We start from the raw sequence: 14,831 nt of genomic DNA, 5'->3' as shown, positions 1-14,831 counted from the left end.
CATAAGTGATAATATAATTTTTTTAATCCATTAATTCTAAGATAATTTCATCACCAGCTGTGGAATAATATTTTTCCCCAAGGAAGTTCATTAGAAAAGATTAGTGAAAACTTTGATATGGGCATGGTTTTAAATGACATAGAAACTTAATCATTGAATCAAGGTGATAGACATAGATTGAAGGCCTTTGAGATGTGGGTTTGGAGAAGGATGGAATAGGTTAAGTGGATGAAAAGGAAAACTAACTAGGAAGTGCTAGGCATGGTGATGGAGGAGAGATGATTGTTTTGGAAAAATCATAAGGAGGCAGGAAAGATGGAGGAAGTGTTTTTATTGGCAATAGGATGTTAAAGAATGTGATAATAGGTTGAAATTTTTGACAGTAGAGGTAGGGGAAGGAAAAGGATAGGCATGTAAGGTGGAATGAAGATAAGGAGGAAGTATGCAGAGTTGAAGAGGGGCTCATTGTAGTGGCAGATGCCAGGTTGTGTTTTCTTTGAAGAAGCTAAGAGATGTAAATGTTCATTCTCTGCCCATTTAAAACTTACCTTATACAGTAGACTACCTCTTGATGATAATAATCTTACAATTGATTGTGGATGGATATGGGATTAGGCAGGTAGTTGATTGAGTCATATATGTAATTGATAAAGGTTTAGTTTGCCAGTCATCCTAAGGTTTACACTCATGGGTTAGTGCAGAACAGGATGGGTGTGAGAATAATTGGATGAAAGTAAATAATAAAAAAATAAAGCTTAAGGGCATACATTATAGCAGTTAAAATATTTGATCTGTTCAATCAAAAATGAACATAATTGTCAGTTCATACAAAGAAGAATAACATTACTATTAAAGTCACTTAAGAGGAAGGAATTAAGTTTCTGGGATTGCAATTGAATTTCTTACAAATATTTGAGAAGCCTTTGAAATAAATCTTTGAACAACCCAGATGTTTGATGAAAATTTAGATGGGAGATGTAGGTAATGAGAAGGTGGAAAAAGGTAGCTTGATACGGAAGAAGACAATTAAGAATATTTTGGTTTGAGTATGAATTGTTGAGGCAAATTTTAAGGAGGCAGTAAAAGTGGATGGAGGAGTTATTGGGAAGTTGTAGTATTTTGATGGTTTTGATAAAGGGAGATTGTCAAGTAGGGGAAATCAGGGAGAAAAAGAATAAGCACATTGGATAGCATATATATAATGGGAAGAGAAATTATGATGAGCTGAAAAAGAAAATTATGTAGCAAATGGTGTTTATTATGTGACTAAGGATGGTAATTTGTCAGATGTACTCGTCGTGGACTGATGCACTTTTCAGCCCATTGATTTATAAACTATGTTCGTTCATATAGCCCCTATTTTTATTATTACTTTGAAAGCATTATGTTCTTCTATATTTTATGTTTATTTCCTTGAATTTGCTTTAAACTAAAATTATTAGTAGCTTTTAAGGTTGCTCTTTCATACTTTTCAGTTCTGTGGAGGTGTCTCTCTCCAGAGTCTTCAATGCTGGCTGAAAGTGTTGGTGATGTGAGAGCACTCCTGAGACAGATCCTGATGGACCCTCTTCCTCCACCTCTTGGCCCTCCCTCAAACTTCCACTCATCCACATCACGGAGGAGTGGTCACACTAAAGCCAGAGCTCCTCTCCATAAAGGTGTATTTTTGTGAACAGTTACCTAAACTAATTTGGTGCATGAAAATAATACAATGAAACTTTAATTTATCAGATGATTCATCAATACATATTACCAAATTGTGCTGCTTGATTTGTCCCAGGGAAAACATGCCAATATTATGCCTTGCAATAGCCTGGTAAAAATAACAGATAGACCAAAAGGAACCTTCAGTTTTTGATTTAGTCATTACTGATGTGGGACACTTGGAAACACAAAAATAAGTGAAAGGGAAACATCGCAATAAAAGGATGTGGGGTACATATAGATGAGTAAATACCATCTCACCTCTCCCTCCCCCTTATTTATCCAGAAAAGTCATTGACCAAAACAATATCTGATTTCCCATGAAAGGATCTGACTGAGTGCAAGCTGGAGAGTAGGTAGCAAATCCATCTTGGACTCAGTCTAGTTGGTCTGTTGTTAACTTGCTGAGTAATAACTTCAGTTCAATTATGTAGGAATAGCTGCTAACCATGTATTACTGGTAATATATGTAGGTATGTTGCATGATTGGTGTTCTGTTGCCCCCTTTCAATGTGGTTTTTGGGGAATCGGGCGGTAGCAGGTGCATGAGGAAATAGAGGGAATATATGTAGAATGGCTGGTAACCTACCACCCCCTTTCACATGTCCTTGCGATGGCTTGTGGAGTATTATGTGTAGATGTAACTGTACACGTGGAACAATCTAAACTACCCTGACCTGAGCAGGTTTAGATGGACAGTAATCACACATGATTCCAGAATTTGATTCCTGTGTTTAGGGACCCATGAAAAGTATCATAAAGTCATATACATGTTGCTGCTACTTCATAATCACTACGCTTTGTTCGCTTCCTCTTTTGTGGTAAGTGGGAAGCCAGAGGCACTCAACGGTAAATTCCATTCCTTTAATACATAAGGAATGCATATCTGTGAGTTAGTTTTGATCCCAGACACCAATGGCAAGAACCTGCATAATGTCAGTCATCTATGGAAAGTGGCGATGAAAAGAATCTTTGGCTGCTAGTGGGTGGAGCTCATTGCTCTTCCCACCCTCCCAACTTTGAAGCTGGTATCCTCTTTGTTGCAAATTTACGTTGCCAAATTTCACAATCCCCCAGGGAAATTCAAAGCAACCATGGCCCATGTGTCCACATAGATGTCCCACTCCTTAAGGTTTTAGCATTATGATATTATTAACTTCACAATGTGAATCCTTTTATTACTTGGAAGTTGTTCTTTGAAATTGCCCAGTCTTTTGAAACTGCATTGTTTGAAGAACAAAATAAATGATCAAATTGTGGGTTTTCATGAACACCAAACTGTTTTATTTTAATCTTATTATATTTTTATGTTACATTTTAATTAATTTCTAATTATGCATGGATTGATAGTACATCTTATGAGAAATTCAGTTTGTCAATCATGTTTCAAGTTCATTTAATTTAAGTTTTCCATGAATTTTCCAAGTGAAATGCCACTAAGGTTTCACCATGATTTGTAATATTTCTTTAGCTGAGAATGATAACCAACTGCATCCAATGGCAATCATTTCAAGAATTGCATCCAGGGCATTTTAGGAATTGCTTGTAACGATTCAGTTCTACAGTTATAAACCCATGATTTCTCAAACTTTTTTTACTTCTAGGCTCATCTTTGCCCTCTGATGAAGCAGTTCCTGACAGTACAAGAAATAGTTCAAGCAATCAAGATGCCTCTTCTAGTTCATCTTCTATAGCTCCATATTGGCATATGACCAACAGTATTCTAGATGAGTGTCATCGCACATTTGTTGCCTGTTTCCATGCCTTCTATCCAACACCAGCACTTAAGTGGGCATGCTTGTGTCATCTACTGTCCTCTGCATCTTCCTCCAGTGATTCAAAGGTTAATTTTATCTTCTAATGCTTCGTTTTGAATGCTATGTTTAATGTTTATTAATGTGGTGAGCTGATACCGATATCGAATAGATTAACTATCAATCTATCAACTCAAAGTCAAATATCATGGTGAAGTTTAAATATATACATTAATATAATAAATTAATTTTATTACACAGGTTTGTGGTGTAATTTTTGGTTTGAAACTGCTCTCCCATGCCTTATGATTTTAGTTATGGTTAATCATTTTTTATATAAAAGTTTAAAAGTGAGAATAAACCTCAAGAATAGCCTGTGCTTTTTGAAAAAATGTATTCTCTATTGCTCTTTTATCTGTAGAGTTGTCTGAGGAGATTTTTTTTTAAACCTTTAGTTAATGTATACTAATGACAGTAAAATACTTGGGGCTTCTTGTTAGGATCAGACAAGATGGCTTTTAAGTAATCCTTTAGGTCAACATGTGTTTGTACTCCAGTTCATACCTCTGTGCCTTCTTGATATAGGATCCGACCAGCTCTCTGGGCCAATCTTCTGACCGCCTCCTAAGTGCAGTCCTTGCTGCTTTGTGCAGCCCATCCATTCGTCTCCGCTCAACATTGCCAATTTTGGGAAATCTAGGCATAGGGAAGGGTGGTTCCTCGGGTGGTGCACAGGATGGAATGGGCCATGGTGGTGGAGGTCGACACAGGCACCCATCTCCCTCACCAGCCCCTCCCCCTGCTGCACCATCGCCTTCATGCTGTTCATCTTCAGCTTCATCGTCTGATGCAGAGGGGGCCGCCAGTGAGTCCTGCTCAAATGGTTCCGAGTCTCCCACATCCTCTAGGTCTTCCTCCACTTCACTTGCCTCATATGTTTCATGCTCCTCACCATCCACTTCATCTGCCTCATCCTCCTCATCTGCGTCATCATCTTCTGCTTCACTGACATCATCACCCTCGTCATCGTCATCTTCGGCAGCATGCTCTCCGGACAGGGGCCGCAGGAAGAAACGGAGCCACAGGAGGGAGAGACGCAAGGAGAGAAGACAGAGGAAGAGGGGTATTGTGGGACGAGGTGGTTCTCGCACCCATTCTGCTCCTGCTCCGACCATCATAGTGGCACCCTCCACACCACCGACACACTCAACTACAAATGAGTTGCATTACTATCCTCTGCTTGTGGAGCACATGAACTATAGGAGTAGGGTGAGTGTGTTTGGCTAAAATCTCTCCTTTCATTGGCTCGTTTGAAATTGCAATATTTTATATTTATTTTTATTTTCAAAAGATTATTATTAAAATGTTCATTAAATCATCAGTTTTAGCCATTACTCTTCCATGGCAGTATTCATTTAATTTTTAAGTCATTATATATTAATTAGTAAACATAATTACTTGATTATGATTTGAATCTCTCTGTAGTTGTTTTCTGTAGATTGTAGATGCATAGTGTTAGCAATTACCCAACTTCCCAGTAATCCACTTTCATATTTTACTTAGATGTGAGGAATGATGTCATCAATTTTTTTCTTAATCAGGAAATTTCTAATATTTTACTAATATCCCTCTCTAAATCAACTATCCTTAGAAAGTGTTCCATAATACTTCTTGTCTTCCTTCCAAATTCCCTTTCCTCGACATTTATAGATATCATGACTTGATCTTAATTTATTTGTCATGCATTTCTTTTATTTGTTTGATCTCTAATCATTTTCTAATCCATGCAAAATTTGTATCATCTAAAGACTAAAGTAGAGTCAAGCCTATACCTATCGTTGGAAATGATTCTACACTTGCTGTCAGTATCAGATATAGAAAAGTTAAACATATCAATAGTTCATAATTTTAAAACTTGTTCTGGAAAAATGCTACATATGCCTGAATTTTCGCTCCTAGGTTGAAATGGGAGGTGTGGACAATGTGGGTGGCTATTGGTCCTTCAGAGATGTATTGGAGCACCTTTTGATGCTAATTACTGCACCTGTTGAGAAAGCACTGACGAAGCATGAAAGGAGCTCCAATGATACTTTAGATGGCCAAATGGATGTTGGTGCTAGCCAGCAGCTTCAACTTGTGCAGCATTGTTGCAACCTGCTTGCAAGAGTCGTTGCGGAACTTGCTTCCCAATCCAGTGGAACTGATGTAAGTCAAGTTTGTTTTTTTATTAACAATTGTGGTACCTGAATTTTACACATCTTGGGTGAAGCTATGAGTGCCCAGATGGGGTAACCTGGAATCGAACCCAGGCCCTCCTATCATTAGCCCTGTAATCTACCCACTGGACTACCATATGGTCCATTTTGGAGTGCACAATATCTATAATGCATTATACCACTTTACCCCAGTTCAATTTTTTAAGGTAATTTCTGGTATATTGCACAGTGTTCATTCTTTTCTCCATTCATCCCTAAATACTCCAGGAGCAAGTGCATGGAGGCTGTGGAGGACGAGGTGTACTACATGCCACTCCTTGTCGGTTTGGACACTCAATTCAGGCTCGCTCGTGGAACACAGGGAATGGCTCTCCTGATGCTCTCTGCTTTTCAGTAGATCGACCTGGTATTGCAATTGCTGGTGTGGGTCTTTATGGAGGCACAGGACAAAATGAGTATGAAGTGGAAATCCTCGTAGATGATGTGAGTATAATCCCTCTTGTTTTCATTTAAATGTAGGCATGCATCTTTTGTCTGCTCTGTTCATACATGAGAAGTTTAGGGAAAACTTGGTTCATTACTATAGTGTATAGATTTTTGAAATGCTTCTGTGTAAAATTAAGTGTTTCCAACAACACCTAAAAAAATATTAATGATCATGCCTATGGTTTTAGTCCCTGATTAGTATTAAATATTTCTTCTTTGCCACGGTATAGCAGGAATATATATTTTTTTGGAATCTTAATTTTCTGAAGCCATTGAGATACATGCATGGGTCATACCTTGCAGAGTGCAGCCTCAGGTGTGCAGGTGGGTGGTGCTGGCGGAAGGAGTGAGCCTTTACCCTTGCTCCTCCAGCACCAGAGTCCTCTGCAGCAACAGCAACAACAGCAGCAACTCCAGGAACAACAGCGGATCCACAACCCACATCACGCTTCTCACAACCAGCAGCAGCTGAGGCAGATGGCCATAGCTGTAATAGCTGGACAAGATCAACAGTTGATGCAGCACCATCTAATTGAGCATCAAGCTCCACACACTCAGAGGTGGACTGGCTTAGAAGTTGTCCGTGGTTCATATGGCCCACACGATTTAGTTGGAGATATTTTCGAAGTGAAATTTGATAAAGCTGTGCCAATCAAGGTGGGAATAATGGAATGTAGAAAAATAAGTCTGGAAATGCCCATTTGACATTTTGCATGAATGCCTTTTGGGTAATAAGTTAAGTCTTTGGAAATAAACGTCTGCACTAAGCTTACTGAAGAATGTGCTATATTTTTTCAGGAAAATGTTAAGTATGTGATTCGGTTACGTAACCATGGTGGTAAAACCAGCAATGGTGATGGAGGTCTTAGCTCTGTAAGAGGTCCGGATGGAACCACCTTCACATTTTCCTCTAGTTCTCTTTCTTTTAATGGCACAACCCAAACAAGAGGCCAAATTCCACACCTTTTATACTACAGGTAAGCAATACTCAGTTTACATATATATACTTCTCTTTCATTTCATATCAAATGAATTGATAATTAGTTTAGATCTGAATAGAACACTTCTCTATTGTTAACCGTAGATGTTACGTTTCATTTTTGTTGAAGATAATGCTAATTATTGGAATAAAATACTATGGAATGCCTCGATAAATTATCATAATTATAATTTTAAGTATAATATTAATTCGTTAGTAAAATGTTAACCAACTGAAGAAAAATTAGAATGAACTAATGTCATTTTTATTTTTAACTTTTTCTGCAATTGCAATCAATTATGATTGAATTTTTGTATGTATTTGGATTCATATGCCATCATCACGTTGGATACATTAAAAAGATTAATTTACTTAATCGACTAAATGCCTTTTTGTGTTTCTGAACATGATTACATAGCCTAAAAGAACAATGCTATTACATTTATAATGAAGCTTCATGTTTGAAAGCAATGGTCCAGATTCTTTTGATAATTTCTACAACTGACTGCCTAGTGGCCCTAAAAATCAATTGAAATTAATTAATATATTTCTACAGTAATCCTCAGGACAATGAAACACAACAAGCTAGCCGTGCCATGGCTGAACAAGAAGCTAGACGGTGTACCCTTTGGGTAGCTAGTGCTGTAGTCCAGTGTTGTATTCGTTTGGCTGCATTAGCTCGGAGACGCATTCAGGAGGATGAGGAGGATTATCACTCTGAGGAAGAAGGTGGGGATGGTGATGGAACTGGGTCTGACAAAAGGAAGAGCAAGAGAAAGTGGGCGAAAAGTGGAATGGACAGCAAGCCAGGACATAAAGGCAAGAGTCGTTTGGTTCACCAGAAGGGAGTTGATGACCAACAGGAACAAACACCTGCTGATATTCTTTCTTCAGCTTGCATTGTCACCACTCTTCTTCCATTGGTGCTTGCTCATGTGGGGCCAGTTGCAGTATCAGACCCAAGAGTAAGTTTTTAATTATTAATTGTCAATGCAAATTTGACATTTTTATATTTAATAATAATAATACTTTATTCATTTTGAAAAATGGTACAACCATATTAAATGTCGTCAATATAAACATTACTTAATATATAAACATAAGTTCTTATATGTGATGAATATTGTCACAAAAAAAATTCATCAAATGAGTAAAGTGGGTGAGTAAATAACCAGGTGTATACCTTATTCTGGAAATGTGGATGCAGTCCAATTTCAACTGAGTAGGCATCCATTTTTCCTGTCTCCTTGTGATTTCACCTAACAATCCCCTCTCCTCCCTCACTATAACCGGTACTTCGTCTTTTGTTTTCCTTTCTGTCCACTTCATCTTTCCCATCCTTCACACCCACGTATCAAAAGCCTCCAATCTACGCTTTTCACCCTGCTTCAACACCCATGGTTCCACGCCATACATAACTTCATTCCACATAAAAGTCTTAAAGAACCTTTTCTTGCTGAACATCCCTGTCATCAATTCTTTCTTCTTTCTAAATAATAATAATACATTTTATTTGCCCAGCGATCAAGTTGTTATAATTGTTACACTTGATGTAAGACGCTTCAGGGGAAAGTAACAAAATGCATACATGGGCACAAGAAACATCTCAGGTATTATCAAGAAATTCAACAATTAAATAAAACATTTTTAATTTTAAAAAAGGGCCTAAGCAGATTGACTTAAAATACAGCCACGCTTTTTTGGGTCTTAATCTCAGCTGGGAGTTTATCATAAAGTTGAAGGCCCATAAAATTTGGGCCAGCACCTGCATTTTTGTGCATACATACAAAATGTGCAGCTGCTCATTCTGCCTGGGTGAATTTATGGATATCTTAATTTTTCACATGCTCAGATAGATTTCTTTTTGTGTGTACTACTATATGAAAAATATAAATACATAGCACTGGCAATATATCCAATTTTTTAAACGGGACCGCAAGGAGCATTGTGTTTAGCAAAACTCATGAGCCAAATGGCTCTTTTTTGGGCCCTGAAATGTCCAATATATGAGATGATGAACCACAGTAAAGGATAGCATAGGCTATATGATAATAAAATTCCAATAGTATAGTGTACAGAGAACAGCTACTGAAACAGTGGATCTAATGAAGAAGCTTATAAAGAAGCAGGCTGAGCTTAGCTTAACTAAAAGCTTCTTTACCTAATGCAATTCTTCTCATTATGTCTCTACTGCTTAGATCATATTGGTTAAAAATTCTTCTGAAGCATGTAAACTTCCACCTGATCTAGTTTTTGACATCCAATTTACATGGTTGAAATTATTAATCCCAAGATTTTCATGAAATGTCATCATCATCTTTCAAAAATTGTTTTGTGAAAATACATATCAGCCATCAAGAAAACAATGAATGAAAAACATTGGCATCACAGTGATGAAGTAAAAAGATATTATAGAGGTAAAAATATGTCAAATGTTTTGTAAATGATATTTTCACATTTTTGATCAAGATTGGCATTCCTTAACATTTCTTCATGTACCATATGCTTAAAGAGTATATGCATACAAAAAAATATGTTTAGGAATCTATTAGTTGTTAAACTATGTTTAAGATTTTTAAAAGTTCTCTCTTATCAGTATACAAACCTTCAGCAAAAGTATGGAATGAAGGTGTAAATGTCACTTTACATCATAACATAATATATTAGTATACATTGATGCTTATGGGAGGGGTGTATAATGTGGCTTGTTTGTGAGGTATGAACTGTGGAGGAGAGAATCAGATGTGAAGTGAGAGGAGGGGGACATACAGGCCTGTGTATGGCAGTGGTATACTATGTGAAAGGATTATGGAACAGGTTGGTGAAGTGAAAGACTGGACAGGAGGACATTAGGTTTTGTGAGTCAGGAAGAAAATCTCATTGTAATGGTCTCTGGTTTCTTAATTTCCTTAGATACAGCGTCTAGAGGGGCATTGCAGTTATCCTTGACACTTTGACTAGATACAGACATCTAATCACCCCACTTCCCTGAAATTAATGTAGAAAATCTGCAGTTTTTGGTGATATTGGAGTTTGGGGAGGCAACATCACCTTTTTGCATATGGCACTGATTCAGGCATTCAAAATCCAATGGTTTTGCTGGAAAATGATAAAACTTAGTTCTCCCTGAATTCATGGCCATTTGAAAAGTTTATTGTTAGCACCTTGCTGAACTCTCAATTCCATTTTGTGAATGGTGGCTAACTGATATTCTTCCTTTATTTTATAACTGTAAATGTTGTACAAATAATTTAATCTACTAGTCACATTATTATAATATATGTGTATGGTAATGATTTTTCTTTGTTTGACCTTCTTTGTTATAGAGCTCAGTGCAGGTTTTGGGATTGATCAGAGATCTCCTACCCCATATTTCTGCCCTGAACAACAGTGGTTTTGCAGCTTCCTTAGGCACTTGTACCACTGGCAGTAGTGGTGTCATGCAGCAGAGTATGGGATCAGTTCCAACAGAAACCAGCCATGGACACTCATCTCAAGCATCCTCGAACCCTGCAACAGTCACTACCTCAAACCACTATGCCTGGGTAGATAGTGAGCATCCCTACAGAGCAGCAACAGTCTCTAACTATAGGTCTGTTCTATTATTTCTTGTAAATAGCATACTGACCAGAATGGGATATTGATGGCCAGAATTCTTTTTCCTCTTCTAAGCAATATAATTCTTATTCTTTAAGACGTGCTAAATTGGCATACTCTATTAATCTGTTAGCAATTGATTTAGCCTCATTCAAAAGGCCTTTTTTCAAAATATAGGTTATTAATTACAATTTCCCTGTGTTAAGCTTGAAGTTTGATTCAATTCATTAAAATTTTCTCTATTTGTATTCTCTTTCTTGCAGAGTCTCCTTCCCTGAAACAGTGAAATGGTTATGTATTGAGTTTGATCCTCGATGTGGAACTGCACAGGCTGAGGATACTCTTCAGTTGTTTATTCCCAGTTGCTTACCTTCTCCTGGTTCATCTAGTCACAACTTGCCAGCATATAGTCGTCAGCACTCGCGCTCTACGTATGATGGAATAACTGGAGAAGAAGAAGGCATGGATATAATGGGAGAAGAGGATGAGAATTTGGATGATGGTGAAGATGACATGGAAGGCGTCAGCAACAGGAATTTTCAACTGAGCAGTGGAGTCATTGTATCAGGTCCTACAAATGAACCAAATCCTGTTCCCTTCTGGCCAGTTCTGCGAAAATTTAGTGGTAGTGGTGTTGCAGGCAATTGGCCACAGAATGCTGTAGTCCTACCAGGTAAGCAGACACAGGTCAACTTGTAGTTGCATTCCTCCATCAGTAAATTCGTGCAAACCCCTCATTTGTTGTAATTTTGGTGATCTTTTCATTGAGTAAATGATAATAATTTATTAATACAAGTGTTTGATTGTTGCAATATTTACTGTTTTGGCATCAGCTGCTTTGGTAGCAACCTGAATTATTTCATTCCTCACAAGAAATTTTTTGTGGGAATTAAAGGTATTAATATAGATTTTTACTTGAGATATGTTATAGATACATGTTAATATCAATTGACATCAAATTTCATAACTGTTATGGCTTATGTAGTATTCATTTCAATATCCCTTCTTACCAAGTGAAAGTGTTAAAAATTGAAACTTTTAATTTAGTAAATGAGTGTATTTGTATGGACTTTTCAATTAACAGAAATAATTTTTTAAAATTTGTTATGTGCCAACTTATTTCATCTTCAAATGTTACATTACAACTAATGAAGTGCTCCGTTAAATCACCAGGGAATGAAGTGATATTCAGCCTGGAGACTGCTTCAGATTATGTAAAGGATGAAAGGGGCTGCACGTATGGGTTTCGCTGTTTAGTTGTGGGTTACGAATGGCCTGCTGGAGAGGGCTCTAGAGTTGGCCTTAGACACCTAGAATCAGAATTGGCATACTTGGGAGGAATGTGTGCTGCTTCTCTCATGAGGAGAGATCTTGCTCTTCCAGTTACTTCATGTGAGTACCTAGTTTGAAACCCATGATAATATTTCAATAGCTGTTAGGAACCAATTGCCTCCATCCTAATCCTAAACAAAATAGACAAATGGTTATTCATTTTTGTGATAAACCACAGGATTTTTTTTAGGTTAACCATAGTTTTTACCCATTATTCAATGCAGTCATTGCTGCAGTTTCCTTGATATTCGATCAAACACATTTTATTATCCCACTGGCTGTGTAGCCTTAAATTGCCAGAGTTCAGGGCTAGTCTCTTCAGGATGCATCTTCTCATCCTTTCAGCTTATTACTTCTCCTACATTGCTCACTTAGCCAACATGGAGTGTTCCCCTTAAAAGTCACCTTTGAGAAGTTCATACAAGTTTTGTTGGATGAAAATAACCTTGCAAAAATTCAAAACTATCTTTTGTTCTGGATTTGTATAAAAGATAGTTAAGAGCAGTACGCAGTCTGTATGGTCCTGTTAAAACAAATGAAGTTTTTTTAAATCCAGGTGTATAGGTTTGCAAGAACTCATGGGCCTTAAAATACCCAGGCCTGTTAACAGTGTAGTTCTGTGTTTTCTTCTTATATACATTACCTAAATCTGTTCATTTAATGGAAAAACAGAGAGAGCTATTTATTTATTGTGGTCAAATTTGCATTTTAATCTCATGGTCAACATAAACCATTATGTACTAAAATTCTGTGGCCCACCAAAATTATATATTTTTTATCTAACTATGCTATGCAATTATTATATGTGCGTAAGACTTCTTTTTGTACCATAGACTCTTCTTGTGAGAGACTCTGCAGTGAAAAAAAGTATTTAATTCACATGGCATTAAAAACCCTCCAGAAAACCAGCGTTGAAAAGGATGAAATTAATTTTTTTATTACATTACAATTATTTTTGTAATTGTCTGATTGAAAGTATTTTTCCCCTAATATGAACATGATTTGTTTAACTGATGTTTCCTCTAGGAGAGTGCTTTATTGGTAGAGACAATGATGCTTTTGAAATACTGTCTTTTTAAAAGTTATGCAAATGCTAACTGGATATTTTATCTCAATTTTGGAAAAGATTTCTTTTAGTCTGTCTTTGACGCGTGTAGGTTACACTAATAATTATCTTTAAAAGATTTTTGTGCTTAATCAACAATTATTTTCCATTCCATAGTTGAGGATGAAGATGAGGATGATGAAGATGAAACTGGTGCGTTCAGTCCAGCCTCAGCATTAAAGAAAACCTACAATGAGGAGGCTGTGGCAAGAGGGATGGATTTGGAAGCAGTGGAGGAGCAAGCTCAGCGTGTTTTCTCTGAGCACTCAACGCTTCTCGGGATGGGATTTGCCCTATCTAGTCCACCTACCATAGTCCAAGCACTGGATGGAAGTCTGCCTTTCAGGTAGGAAGTTTATTACTATTTACAGGTTGGGAAAATCAACAAATCAGTGAACAGCTCAATTTCTTCAAACATCTGGGAATAAAAGGAGAAAAGGGCCATTATTTTAAGGTCAGGAATTAAATGTATGAAATAGGAAGCATGAAATCGAAATCTTGAAGAGGATGATCTTACTTTCAGGTGTGACATCAGTTCCTTTTAGCCTTAGGCCATAACACAAGAAGGCCCTGTCACAAACGAAACTGTAAAGCAGGGCCTTAGACACTAGTGGTACATGATGGCAAGTGATGAGGGATGATTCATATAAACAAGCGCCTATTTAGATTATGAACATTTAGGAGAAAAATAAGGAAAAAGGAAGGCATTTTGTTTAGTTGAGAAAATCAGTAATTGGTCTGGAATTGGAATCCATATGATGATTTGATCATAAATTACTAATTCAATCGTTAATTAACCATTAATCCAGAAATTCTCCCCTAATAGATACACCACAGAGATGCTAGTGATTGATGTATTGTCTATTTGCACAAAATAACATGTATTTAGTCCTGTGCCAGAGTGTTACTGTTACATTATAAATAGTTTAGCAATGAGTTGTCAGGAGTATAGTTAGAAATTTTAAAGTTAATGATGATGTATAGTACGACTGTCGCAGTGGGCATCTGCCATTTCAAAACCACAGTTGTTATTTGATCTCACTGCATTTTGTACTCCTGGTTATTAAATGCTGTTCTGTTTACATCCTTAAAAATTCAAACTTAAAACTGCCCCTTTCCAGTTCTTGTGGTACTGGCATGTAGCAATTATGCTCAGTTGTGTACGTTCTTTGTGCTGTCATCTTCCTTCCAATGAAATTTTCTCGTTCTCCAATGATGGGATATTGTGAGCAGAGTAAGGCCTCCTAATTATCTGGGAAATGAGAGTACTCATAGATGAACACAGTGTGACATTTGTAAAAAATTGGTGAAATGATTATGGCTTGCATGTAATATACTCTCTTGGTCAGTAGCGGTCTATTATATTTTTGATGTTTTTATGTCGAAACAGATAAAGGAAAGGAAATTTGTGGAATACATGTAGAGTGTAAAGATTGAGTATTTATGCATGGCGCTTAATTGTCTGGGATAGCGTCAAGGATAAGATAGGTATAAAGGTTAGAGTTTTCTTTTCTTCTGAATGTTTATGTTGTTGGCATTCAAGTTGATGAGTGTTGCAGGTGGTCCTAGATAACTTCACTGAGGTAACAGAAAGAAAGGAATTGAGAAAAGATCTCAAAATGAACTCAATTGTATTTGATAAAGAGTTTAACATAAAG

General features: G+C 37.0%; 1 protein-coding gene across 1 annotated transcript in view; it reads left to right on the top strand.

The window, feature by feature from the left end:
* The window catches only part of LOC139692078 (E3 ubiquitin-protein ligase MYCBP2-like), a 36,053-nt gene extending 22,530 nt beyond the window's left edge, over positions 1–13,523 (top strand). The window contains exons 20-31 of the mRNA XM_071590109.1: positions 1,476–1,658; positions 3,309–3,547; positions 4,044–4,727; positions 5,418–5,663; positions 5,942–6,157; positions 6,464–6,817; positions 6,959–7,137; positions 7,696–8,104; positions 10,466–10,731; positions 11,000–11,409; positions 11,910–12,128; positions 13,291–13,523. Coding sequence (XP_071446210.1) covers positions 1,476–1,658; positions 3,309–3,547; positions 4,044–4,727; positions 5,418–5,663; positions 5,942–6,157; positions 6,464–6,817; positions 6,959–7,137; positions 7,696–8,104; positions 10,466–10,731; positions 11,000–11,409; positions 11,910–12,128; positions 13,291–13,523 — 3,638 coding nt within the window. The remainder of the gene's footprint in view (positions 1–1,475; positions 1,659–3,308; positions 3,548–4,043; positions 4,728–5,417; positions 5,664–5,941; positions 6,158–6,463; positions 6,818–6,958; positions 7,138–7,695; positions 8,105–10,465; positions 10,732–10,999; positions 11,410–11,909; positions 12,129–13,290) is intronic.
* Positions 13,524–14,831: the final 1,308 nt, after the last annotated feature.

Source organism: Hetaerina americana, unplaced genomic scaffold (genome assembly GCF_022747635.1).
Source record: "Hetaerina americana unplaced genomic scaffold, ioHetAmer1.1.p SCAF_4, whole genome shotgun sequence".
Taxonomy (NCBI): Eukaryota; Metazoa; Arthropoda; class Insecta; order Odonata; family Calopterygidae; genus Hetaerina; species Hetaerina americana.
This window is presented reverse-complemented; position numbering and strand designations above follow the sequence as displayed.